This window comes from Sceloporus occidentalis, unplaced genomic scaffold (genome assembly GCF_023333645.1).
Source record: "Sceloporus occidentalis isolate IW3139 unplaced genomic scaffold, rSceOcc1.0.p SCAF_22, whole genome shotgun sequence".
Classification (NCBI taxonomy): Eukaryota; Metazoa; Chordata; class Lepidosauria; order Squamata; family Phrynosomatidae; genus Sceloporus; species Sceloporus occidentalis.
This window is the reverse complement of record NW_028317002.1, coordinates 3,383,837-3,397,424: the sequence shown is the minus strand read 5'-3', so window position 1 is coordinate 3,397,424 and position 13,588 is coordinate 3,383,837. Positions and strand designations below refer to the sequence as shown.

The window sequence follows — 13,588 nt, the reverse complement described above, 5'->3', positions numbered from 1 at the left end:
ACATAATAAAAAAAAAAATAATAGAAAAACCCAAACCCAACCCTACCACCCAACCTAACTATAGCCCACCCAGAACCCCTATCTATCTAGATGCAAGGTGCAGCAACACACAGGTAGCATAAAGTCCCGTTTTCAGGAGAGTAGTAGGAGTCACAGATCCACTTAATGGCGCAGCACGTGGAGACGATCCGTATGTGGCAAAGCCCAAGTCCCAAACCCCACCACCCAACCTAACTAAAACCCACCCGTACTCCCATCTAACTAATGCCAGGTCGTATCATAAACAAAAAATAAGGGGCAGCTAGGCCAAACAAAAATACAAAGTACTTGCCGGACAGCTGGGTAGGCCCACCTCACCGGTCCTCCAACGGCACCGAAGATCTAGATGTAAGAGCAGATCCCGGTAAGTGCATGCGGCAGCGATGAATCGAAGGTCAGAAAAGGGAAGTAGCCGCGCTCAAGTCGTCCGCCTAGTGATCCAACAGCCACTGCCCAGCGTGATGTCTGCAACGTAGAGAGCCGGGAAAGGTGCGTTCCCACAACAACACCACCAACCGCGCGGGGGCCCAGCCGGACTCCCGCAACAGTACGGCGGAACTAAGAAGGTAGGTATTCGGCTTACGCGGGTTGCAGCTGGTTAGAGCAGATGATGGACAGGTCTCGGCGGAAAAAAGAAAGTACCACTGCAGGCAGAAAATAAAATGGCAGAGCAGAGAAGTCTCCACTCCAGGCCGGCGGCTTCTATTGAGGCCTTGACTTCCAGGCCACACCACTTTGAGTGGGGAATGCAGCTCCAAAATAAAAAAAAACGGATAAAATAAAACCTGATCCGTGTGCCCAGTAAATAAACCAAAAGTTTGATGTAAGTGGCGCTCAAAAAAACACCTTGTAGAATGATGGATGGCTATGGATTTTCAAGCAAGGTGAGGAGCTCGATTAAAAAGCAGCCATCTCAAGGCTAATATATATATATTTTAATCAGGGTGAACAGTCTCGCCATTCGTTATACTTCTTGCCAGCACTGTTAAGTATGCAAGTTTAATTAAATTTGTTCTCTTCAGTGGATGGTTTTGATGACCCATATTTCATTTTAACACATCTAGAGTTTCCTGACTAATCTTTTTTCACTGAAATATATTTGAGGTATTCTGTATTAGGAACGTAACCATTACTATTAGGTCAAAGTTGAATATACTACAGTGGTCTTGTTAGCAACAAGAGAAAATGTCTGTATTTTAAAAGAAATATAGATATTACATATTTATTCCAGTTAATATTAATTAAGCTGTATGCTGAAGCCGAATCTTGCTTGCTTGTAATGCTATAGCAAAGACTAACTGCATGCACATACTCACTCAAGAGCATCTTGGATCATTTGGAGGAATTCTGTGTAGCTTATATCGTTACATGTAGTTTGGCATATATGGCTTAAAGTACAAATGGTACAGAATTGATGTACTTAACAGTTACTACATGTGTACTTAAAGGCACACTCCAGCCATCATATGCACTTAGTTATAGATGAGAGATACCTTTATATTTAAGTGGTATCCCCCTTGTCAATGCATAGGGGATTTTGCTGGATCCACCATATGCATTTACCCACCCCCATCTATTTCAGCTGAACACATATGGTTTCCCATACATTTCTTTTAAAGGTATTTTTGTTATGTTATTATATGAATATAAGGCAAGATCAAGGACTAAAGAAGGTTTGAGTTTTTTTACAGTAGGAAAAACGGGTAGATTATATGGGATGTATGTTACCTGCCGCAAAATTCTATGCTTCTAATTCTGGGGTTCTAACACTCAACAATGATATGCCATAGTATAGTTTCAAAATTGTTGCCCTGGTCTTTCTAGGGCCGTAATTTGTTCTTCAATGGGCGGTAATTCTGATAACAAATCTAACCTTTTTCTTTTTTCTCTTGAAGATATTAGTAAAATCTATGTTGAGGAAGCGCTCATTCGGAAACCCATTTGAATGTACGAGAAGAGAAGAACGGTCCATGTCTGCCCCAGGAAACCTATTAATGTAAGTACCTATGTTACAATATAATGTTTTGTCAAGGACCCTACAAATCTGCCCAGTTTATAGCCTTTCATAGCCATCTGATATAAGTTTAAATATAACTCTTACATCTACTAACAGACGTACAGCAGTATAAACACATTTTTGCTTATTTTGTCGGGGGTTACAATTACTTTGATTTTATGCAATTATGTTAAATTACTACTACTACTACTACTACAAGACTGTTATTTTGATATATGCGTCCTTAGAATAATTATGCAATTATATAACTGTAAAAGTAGTAAAATGTCACATTTTTGATACTCTATTGCATTGGTCTTTAGCGTTGAAACTAGTATCTGAAGTTGTCGTCAACAGTAAAACTGGAATTAAAAATTGAGATTTAATGTGTTTTTCAATTATGCTGCTGCCAAAACAGAGTTTGCCATTTCACATACAGGGATGCACAGCATGAAGTGAATACATCTTTACCATCTGTTACAGGTTGAACAGCAGATGGCTTTTCATTAAAAGTCGCTTAGAGAATAGAGCCCAAGATAGAATTCTACATGAGGCAAATTTCCCCAGTATGTGCAGTTTGAAAGTACATTCAGGAACATATCTATATTTCCATAGTCTTACTCAGTTGAGTGTCCTGAGGTGTGATTATTTATTTACAGAAGTTTGGTAAAAAAAAAAAAGTATGTTCCAGTATATTTGATTCTTCAAAATATACTGTTATTTTTAGAATTCCACACTCCACCACTCTTTCAGAACACTAGCAGAGGTATGCTGTTTAACGTAAGGTGAGCTGATTTATAGAAAAATTTTAATTGGCAAATGGTAAAAAAAAGCATTTTATAAGCATATTTTCTTCAAACTGTATATACAGTGTATTTGGTATGTGTTGGTATGAAGTGATTGTATGATATATTTATATATATTATTTCTCACATTTTGTCCGGCAGGGCCAGATTAAGAATGTTTTTGGCCTGGTGCTGAGGATATGGGGCCTTTCTATGGAAATAAATAGACAGAATGACTCCCCTGGGTTCCTGCTTCCTTTGAGCAGTACTAGAGATTTTTGTTATTCATAAACCTTGCTCAAAAATACTGTATTTGCTCGCTTATAAGGATTTTTTCAGAAAAATACCCCTTGTCTTATATTCGAGGTCGTCTTATAATCAGACCTCAAATAGAGGTCTGACTACAAGACTAAGATCCCCACAGTGCTGCAGGGCACCTGGATCCTCCTCTCCGCCAGCCGGTGGACGTCTTTGAGATGCGTGCAGACAACCTCTGCTGCCGGGGCTTCTATGACTGAGCACCAGCAAGACCTTCCGGTACTCAGCCATAGAAGTCCTGGCGGAAGTCCCGGGTAGCAGCAGAGGTTGTCAGCGCGCATCACGCACACTTCCGCTGGCTGCCCCCACTTGACAACAGAGAGTCTGGAGCACAGGGGACAGAGTGGCATATAGGGGGTATAAGGCATATCTGGGTGGCAGAGTAGTAAGCCGTGAGGCAAATGTGCATAACTGGGGGGGGGGGGCGGGTTGGCAAATAAAAGGAAATAAAAACAAAAAATGCATTTTTCTCAATCATAGTTTTTATTAAATAAGAAAAAAAGTTTACATGTGAATTAATATTTACTAATAAAACTTTTTTTCCTATAGGGTAGTCTTATATGCAGGCTTTTAAATTAATTAAATTAATATTCAAGTCTTGGGGGGGTTGTCTTATAATCAGGGTCTTCTTATAGCCGAGAAAATATGGTAAGTCTCTCTCTCTCTCTGTGCCCTCTCCCCCAGTCCTGTCAGTGCTCTCTGTCCTTATTCCCCTAGCCATCTTTCTACCTGTTCCCCACAGTCTGTCATCTTGCCCTGTCCTAAACCATGCATGTTTAAATTTCATGCAGGGGTATCGCTAGGGGGCTACTGGGGCTGAAGTCCCAAGTCTCAACTTACATGGTTACATAGTTCATAAGGTGGAAAAAAGACCAAAGTCCATCAAGTTCAACCTATATTGTTAGGGATATTAATGAGACAAAATAGGCAAAACCAATATTTCGTCACACACACAAAATAACGACGCTACCAAACATTGCAGTACCACATCCACAATATTAATTTAAGGAGATACCCTATATTTTATCTCCGATCCTAAATTCTTTCAGATCGCCGAAAATTATAATTCAAATCAGATATATATCACCAAGAAAAATATTTATTTATTGTGAATACAATTTATAAAATCTATGTATGAGTCACACAGTGCATAATATAAAACACAACATTCTTAAAACATGTCAAAATTGAATCAATTCAAATACAATATATTATCGATAGTTATCAATATGAATTAGTACTTTATGAGTCTAACACACAATTAATTTCCAGTCCACTCAGCAACCAAAAATTGATAATAATCAGGGCAGTAATAAAGATATCACTATCTCTCTTATATTAGTTTAACTAATATGACAAATTAAAAAGTAATTTAATAATGTCTACGAGTATTAGTGAAATTCCTAATAGATACAAATGATGTCAAACTTCATCTACAGGTAAAAATACCTTTTCATTATTGTTATTATCACGGGTTATAAGCTGCAGTCTCACAAGCCGCCATAGACAATAATGCAATATATTATTTCCCAGAAACAGGGAATTCTATATGAAGAAGACAAAATTCATCTCTATGCAGAATAATAAAACAATTATATTTATCACCACTTGTTGCTGTTGTCCAACTGGTCCTTGTAGAAATTAATCCAGGTTCAGTGGCAAGAAATTAAGTGGGAAAGAATATAACTTTCTAAAAGTTATATAGGTTAGGACTCCAAGTAACTCTAAGAGTGAAATATGGTGCCAGGATCTTTAGATTCCAATTCTCTGGGGTAAATTTGGTGAATCAGTCCGTCCTTTTCCTTTTTCTTTTTCTTTTTTCAATTATCCAAGACATAAGCTTAAAAACAGAGCTTATTATCATAGCCTCCACCTCTTGATTGGAATTCTCCAATCATAACGGTGGGTTTTACCCATTAAAATTAGGATTTCTACTCATATTTACACCGTTGTAATTTCTTAATTTACCTGTGAGAGACGCTCTGGTCTAAGAATTAATTTAAAACCATTACATATGTGTTTGGAATTTATCCTTGGTGACCCTAATCGCCAGGTGTTACCTCCTAGATAGTAACTCAGGCCTTGGTAGTCTTACCGTGTATCCCCCATTCCAAGTTACATTTCTAAAGATATGCAGCGTCTACTCCTTAACTTTCTCATGGAAGATAACATTAATTGTATCATACATACTGAAACATCTATATACATGAATACTTCTTTGTTCTCTGTTATAGAGGTAACAAACACAAAAAGAAATCATCACTACATGATTAAGTAAAATAAAATGGCTCTGACTCCATTTTGTGTTCATGTAAAGTACAGAATATATGGAATACATATTTTCTATGATAAAATATCTGACAATATACATATTGCGTCCCTACTGTGTTGATCCAGAGGAAGGCAAAAAACCCTTATGAAGCAGATGCCAATTGCCGCATACCAGGGGGAAAATTCCTTCCCGACTCCAAATATGGCAATCAGAATAAATCCCTGGATCAACGTTCTGTCCCTATTAATCTAATATCCATAACTTGTAATATTATTGCTTTCAAGAAACACGTCCAGGCTCCTTTTGAACTCTTTTATTGAGTTTACCATTACCACTTCCTCTGGCAGAGAGTTCCATAATCTCACTGCTCTTACTGTAAAGAACCCCAGTCTGTGCTGGTGTAGAAACCTTCTTTCCTCCAGCCGTAGAGGATATCCCCTTGTTAGAGATACAGTCCTGGGTATAAATAGGTCCTGGGAGTGATCTCTGTACTGCCCCCTTATATATTTATACATAGTTATTAAGTCCCCCCTAAACCGTCTTTTTTCCAAACTAAATAACCCTAATTCTGATAATCTTTCTGGGTTCCCGAGTCCTCCCATTCCCCTTATTACTCTGGTTGCCCGTCTTTGAACCCTCTCCAGCTCCACTGTATCTTTCTTGTACACTGGTGCCCAGTACTGTACACAGTATTCCATGTGTGGTCTGACTAGTGACTTGTACAGTGGTAGAATTATTTCCTTGTCGTGGGCATCTATGCCCCTTTTGATGCACCCCATGATTTTATTTGCCTTAGCAGCAGCTGCCTGACACTGGTCGCTACAGGTAAATTTACTGTTAACTAAAACACCTAAGTCCTTTTCCATGTCAGTCGTCCCCAGTGTTTTCCCATTTAATACATATTCCCAGCCTGGATTTTTCTTCCCCATGTGCATAACCTTATATTTATCTGTGTTGAACCTCATCTGCCCCAAATGGAGACCAGCCCTTTGTAAAAAATTTTGGACTGAACCTGGAAGGATAAAGAGAACACAGAAACATAAAAATGAAAGGGAAGAGATAGAAAGGAGAGATAATGAGAAAGAGGAGGAGAGATAATGAGAAGCGGGATCAAAAAGTAAAAGGGGAATGATAAAGAGAAATGGAATAGATGGAAAATGGAGAGAAAAGGGGAAAGAAGAGGAGAGCTAAACAGCAAAGGATGAGCTGAGATAAAGAGAAAGGGGAGGATCAAGAGGAGACCACTGTAGGTGCAATGTTAGTGCGGGGTAAGTCCTGGGGATACAATCTAGGCAATTCCTGTGGGTGCAATCTGGCTGCTGGGGCAAGTAAATATATAAAAAAGCACATATTATAAAAGTTTAAACTGGATGCCTAAAGAAGATAGACTTGGTTTTATTTTTCACAGAGGCTGTTGGAAATGAAGTAATGGGAGGTTTTGCAAATATTTGTCCGTGTGTATATATGTGCAGTGTGTACAGCGACCACTTCCAAAGTGGACTCTACTGCTATCCAGTCTGCTGTGGGCTCTAGCCCCAGATCTTTTGGAGACTTAGCAACACCCCTGATTTCATGTATTATAGCATCTACCCCTTCTGCTAGGAGCCTTTATCACTTATCTGCCACCTTCTCCGTAAAGTAAATCTTCCTGACATTAAGTAAAACTTCCTTACATTAAATAAAAGTAAAATCCCCAGGGGTTCTGTGGACCTCAAGCTACTCGTTTTGCAGCACAAGATTCCCCAAAAACAACAGTGGCTGCATTTGATGGATATGTGGAACAAAATTTGATATTAAAAGTTTGGTTTTTGATTTGAGGAAGGATATTTTCAGAATAGTTATATCTGGCATTGGAATGGTTAGCTATTGCCTTTTTGTTATTTTGTTGTATGTAACCTCTTGCGTCCTGGCCTGTGTAGTTTGCATTTGCTAATACTTAATGGAGCTCCTTCTAGCTTTATTGAACTCATGAATGCTTATCAAGCGTATTCATGCCATTTTTTTTCTTACTAATATTTTGTTTTTCCACTTGGCTGACATGTTTTCAGACTGTAATATTAAACCCTTGGAGCAGCCAAGGGAGATTTGTGGAGGCCAGCCATATTTCATGTTGCAGTTGTTACATGTTCCTTATGCCACCATCTGCTCTCGCAGTGGGAGTGTGACAGATCAATTTCCTGCCTGTTGCAGGTGCCAACCACTGATCTTTTGACCTTTGGGCTTCTTGAAGGTGATTTATTTTTCCATAGAATGCCATTGTTATCTAACTTTTTAACATATTTGTCAGGAGTATATTTCCAGCAATGTATTGCTTTGCTTCTGGCTGCCACCTACAGTAATAAGTCTGCACTCGTGTACAGCAATCACTGATTCAGCAGAATATATTAATTTTCTAATATTAGTTATGTAGGCATTTTGTTCATCAAATGGAAATTAGTTTTCATTAGTGATGAGGGGTCAGGATAGTGCTCTCAGCTTGGACATAAGAATGTGTCCAGTTCACCATCTATTGCCACAAATTAATTTTAATTTTTAAATACTCTATGGTGGATAATTACTTTATATGAAGCCTCAAAGGCCAGACCTGCTCATATGTATAAGTGGGGAAAAAATGGGAAGACAAGATGGGCCAAATGGTTTTTATCTGTTGTCATATTCTATGTGTTCATATAGTTATGTATACTCAGAGTTGCCCGAGTATAAAAGTGTAATATGCAGCTTTCCGCACATCATATGCTGCCGGCCTTAAGGTGCCATGGCTGACTAGTCATTCCTATTTTCTTATAATGAACAACTAGTACATAGGGTAATCTCTTTCTAGCAATTTTCTGTGTTCTAGTAAATACTATTTTCCTAAAAAGTATTAGCAGTGATTGCCAATGATGGTCTAATTGGCATAAGAAGGCTATTTATTGCAGTTGTTGTAAAAAGGATAGAAAACCTGTTACTGATGCTTTGTGGTTATTGACATTTATGCCAGTATTTATAACTATTCTATCTAAATGTCTGTATATTTTTTGCTACAGCAGCACAGTGCATCTCCTCAAGCTACTAGCTTTCCTTGCAGAGCCTACGCTATAGTTGCCAGCATGCCCTTTGTCTGCTGAACTGTCACATAATATCCTAGTCCCACAATGCCCATTCCAAGTCCTGCTTTTGAGACTGACCGAAGCAGATAGGAGGCATTTTGCTATTACCCAGATGAATTTATAGAAGCTTGTCAGACTGCATTTCTCGCAACCCAGTTTGCAGTCATATCAACTGGGAGTTTGCAGAAGAGTTAAATATATCCACTAATGTCAAGAACCTTCCATGTTATCCTTGTGCAAGAAGGCCTGAGCAAGCCCTTCCTAACGCAGTTAAATTGATGAGATCACTTACAACCAGTATTTCGAGGTACTAGGTAGAGTCAAGTTCCATAGGCCAATAATACAGTCACATCAAAGTTTAGTAATTAGACGACGGTCAAGGAGACAGGAAGATGTTGTACATGTGTGTTTTACCATTACATCTTGCACAATGCTGTAACGTTCAGATGTGTACAAGGATAATCTGCTGTCTGGTTTTACTTGTTTTTTTATATATGTATATACAGTGTATGTATTTAAAGTTTGAATGTCAAAAGCGTTTTCAGTAGGTGCCCATTTTACACTCTTTAAAATGATTTTAGAATTTGACATGGCTTTAAAATCAAGCGGTGTAACGATTTACATCCTAATCTTGTTTTAAGGCATGCGGATTGTATTCCATTCCTGTAGTGATCACAAACATTTTAAAGTACAAGAACACACCGAAAAATCATCTCATTTGAGTTATATTTCGGATCGTTTACTAAGTTGTCACCCAGTTCATTGTTCCTTTCTTTCTTTTTTTTGATCATTGTTTTTATCACGGGACAGGTGCCAGTTTAAATCATCTTTAAAATTGCATCCATGTTTAAGGTAATTTCTATGTTCTGTTCCCCCTGACACTAACGTTTGTTGAATGTGTTCCCAACCCTCTCTAGCCATTCTTCAAATTAACCAAACTTTATGTTGCCCCAGCCTTGAGAAACACTGTTAGCTTTCCCTCAATGTAGTTTTGTTACCAGTGCTAACAATTGTGTGTTTTTTGTATTAAAGTATTACTTTTGGGTTTTTTGGTGGTAGAAGGATAAGTGCAACACTAATGATCGCATTTGATATAACATTACAGTAACCAGCATTGTGCAATTTAAGAAATGCCCTGCATATTCCTGCTTTAGCTATATTCTCTTCTGGGCACTGCCAAGCTGCTGATAGCAATTAAGTAACCTGCTTGTAGAATTCTGTAGTGTGTTAGTAATGCATTTTGACTTAATAATCAGATGAGTTTGCTTCCTAGGTGATCTAAAAATAAAACCCCAAATAGGTGTGTATGTTCCCTTCAATGGAGTTTTATACTGGAGCCTTCTAGACATATATAATTGTAATGTGTATGTGGTTGACAGAATATTAGGTGGAAGGTAACAGTCAATTTGAATGGAGGTTATAGACCTGGAGCATATGGCAAACACAACATGAGCTCATGCCACGTGCACCATACTCTTAAACCAATGGACACATTTAATGTCACCTCACAATATATAAGGGTGTGGAAGAAAATGGAAAGTGACATCATTCTTTCAAATTATTGGGAAAAATTCATAGGTTGTAAACATTTAAAGTGAGCCCTAACAACGTGCGGTAAATGGAGTTAGTGTGCTCTTAAATTCACAAATTGTGCAAAACTTTATCAGATTCAAATGCTCAGTCTGTGCCGCATACTAGAAGCACAACCAAGTGCATCAGCAATTTAATATCTAATAAACGATAATATATAAAAACAAAACAAAAATAATATTTGTATGTTGGAGTAAATACATCTCTCTAAACCACACACAGACCAGTTTTTGTACAATTTTCTAGTATACAAATTCACTAAACATAACTTTCACTATTAATTTTAGATTATTAGTCTTCTACAACTCCATTTACTAGGCATGTGCAAATGAGCCAAAACCAATTTTTCATGTTGTTTTTTGGCCCATTTGGTTCGGCCAAACATTTGGTGGCATTTTTACTTCAGGAACGCTCATTCTTGTTCACTTTTGCGCGCTCTAAATGTTTGCCTACCTTCTCTGCTGAGTTCAAGTTCAAGTGAGTTTACAAGTTGTACTTGTAAATAGTACAATATGTTGGTTGTATCATAACAAGTTATTTTATCTAAAAATTCTTAAGTCTTGCTTAATAAATAATAAAGTAATTGGAGAATGTACATGACCTTACATAATAATAATCTCTAGTATCATCAAACCAAATTCTGTTTCTGAAATGGTGCATGATGACTGTTTGTCTAAAATGATGGCTGGTAAAACTTTGTCTTTCTTTTTTTTTTACTTTAGAAAACAAGCAAGCGGAGAAGCATTGAAGGACTCTGAGCTTCCTGATGTGGAGGAAGATGATGGAGCTTCATGAGTACTTGTTCGCACGTATGGATTAAAACTCACCTGCTGCTGTGGCTTGCTCATAACAGTGTTGCACGGACTTGTATGCCCATGACCATCATGAACCAAAGCTTGTGGTCTGTAGAAAAGAAACAAAAAACACCACCAACACTTTGAAGGTTTTGTTTAAGGTTTACATTTCTCTGGAGAATGTTATGTTATGGAGACGATCTAAGAAACTTGTTCTAAAGGTATTTGTCTGCATGTATGTGTAAATATGTGAATGAACACAGAAAAACTGTGTGCCTCATCTCCATCTGTGCTTCTGCATTACTACAGCCAGTGTAGCTTGAGGTTTGCTTAACCAATTAATGTTTATTTAATTTATATTCAAAGAACCAAAAGCTTTTACTGGAGACTTGGTTTCAGATTCTATAATCTCAGTTTCTTGGCTAGTTTCTAGGGAAAGTTGTGTCCTATAGATGCTTCTGTAGTATAATACAATTATTTCTTTCTTAGGTATTAGAAGTTTTAAATTACTCTTATACAGAAAACCATGCTTGCTGCTGAGATAAATGTTTTCACTGTGTCATACTAGTTAATGTTCAATTGCACAATGCCTGCCATGGGCAAGAGAATAGGTTTGTGGCTCCAGTCTTGGCTAAGTTCTAGTTAACGGACCTACTGTTTACATTCTCTGCAAGGGCTATTTCTCTATTCCACCTTTTGCCCCAACCTCAACATATTGTTAATGTGTATGCTCATTGAAATTTATTGTAGACCATGTTTACCAAATATAAAACAGGAAAATTTCACATAACCCTTCATTGAAAGAGCCACAGTTCTATAGCTGCCTGCAATGTCCATTATGTGTAGGTGGGTTAATTGTCTAATTACTAAATATAACAGAGTAATATTATTTTACCCGGCACAGAACGGCAACTTCAAAACACAAATGTGTATTCTTTGCTGTATCATCTAGAAGAAAAGTTTCACATAACCATTCACAAATGTATTATATCATTTTGTCAGAGTAACAACATTTACAGATACAAAATATCCATTTATGATATTGTTTATGTATATAATGTTACATTCAGAATACATTTACAATAATTTCTACCACTTTTCACTTTAATAACCCTTGACAGCCTGCCCAGGAGACCACAGGCTAATGAAAGGAAATGTGCATCATTCTATAGAATGCCTTATTATGTACAGGTTAGACATATTTATCAGTCTCTCATTACAGATGTGCCACTTGATATTGCTTTTTTTCCAGCTAGATGTTCTAGATTTAGACTTGCGTTCTTCCTAGATATCGCTTCAGCTCAGAACTGTCTACAATATTATACACTGCAGATATTTTTTTTTTATTCCCTATAGTGAGAGGAGTGTTGTGCTTGTTTGTTACTATTATTGTTGTATTTAAGATTTAGATATAATGCTCATATATTAACAAATGTTTGTAATGTTGAATCTTGTGCACAATAAGCATAATATCTGATTTTAAATGACTAATTAGGTACCTCAGCAATAATACTCGATAGATGACCATTTAAGGAGTTTTAATTTATTGTAGAACTGTCATCAGTTTCCACACTATATGAAATTAATTGGCTTGGTCTGAGGTGACAGAGTATAGTTAGCAAGGATGAGCAAATAATGCATGGCAAATTGACAGAAACAAGCAGCCACTTGAACAAATTGGTAACGTCATTCATCTTCACATGGGATTCTTGTTACAAAATACCCTCAAGGTATCAGCAGCTAGTAATGCCACCAGACTTACCCACATCAAGCAACTGTTGGCTATAGCCAGGGCCAGACTAGGGAAGAAAAGCGGTCCTGGCACTTTAAGAACAGATGTGCACACTGAAGGACCCAATCTGCCACACGACCGGCTTTCAGCCAACAACCCACCAGGAATTTGCCCAGTTTGCCAATGGCCAGTCTGTGCTAGGCAAAAGTGCTATGTACTAATAAAGCCCAGCTATTTACCAGATGTCCCATTATTTCCACCAAAAAATGTACTTTTTTACTGTCCAATATATTGTCTTGTCGGGTCCACTACTATATCCCAATCAATGTACTGTATATGTTTCTTGAATAAAACCACTTAATTGGAATTACCATTTGTTCCTAGTTTGTCTCCCTGATCTTAAAAAGATCTAGGGATTTGACATATTTTAATTAAACAAATAAGAAATATATTTTGATATATTTGTAATACTTTGCTTGATCATATTACTAACTCCTCTTTCATTTTGTTCTTTAATCAAATATGTGATTTTAAATGCTTATGGAGCATTCTTGTTTGCAAGTTTGTTGTTTTTTTTCAGAGCCAATTAATTACCTGCATTAATTTATGTGTGGGGTAAGGGTGCCACTGAATGGCCAAGATTTATAAACCTGTTTTTTTTTTAAGCTGCTATATTTTAAAATAAAATGTAAATGGCGTTCACTGACATATAAGTCACCAGTTAGCAATGCAAGCTTGTGAAAATAAGGCCACATAAATTTCTTTTATCTGGACTTTTAGTAAAAATATCCTATTATTATATATTGACAAAAAAAATAACTTAGATTTTTGTGGAGGCAGAGGTTTCTATAATTTAGTGATATATACACACACAATCCAAATGGTAAGCATTCTTAAATTTGATTTTAAAGGTTTAGCATGATTTATACACAAAAAGCCACTTTTCAGTCTCTCACAGGAGACTTCTATCAAC

The 13,588-nt window shown here is 37.2% G+C and overlaps 1 protein-coding gene across 1 annotated transcript in view; it reads left to right on the top strand.

Annotated features, from left to right (window-relative positions):
* The window catches only part of LOC149300896 (calcium/calmodulin-dependent protein kinase kinase 1-like), a 67,516-nt gene extending 56,632 nt beyond the window's left edge, over positions 1 to 10,884 (top strand). Inside the window, exons 14-15 of the mRNA XM_089484563.1 lie at positions 1,935 to 2,035; positions 10,812 to 10,884. Coding sequence (XP_089340689.1) covers positions 1,935 to 2,035; positions 10,812 to 10,884 — 174 coding nt within the window. The remainder of the gene's footprint in view (positions 1 to 1,934; positions 2,036 to 10,811) is intronic.
* The last annotated feature ends 2,704 nt before the right edge of the window (positions 10,885 to 13,588 follow it).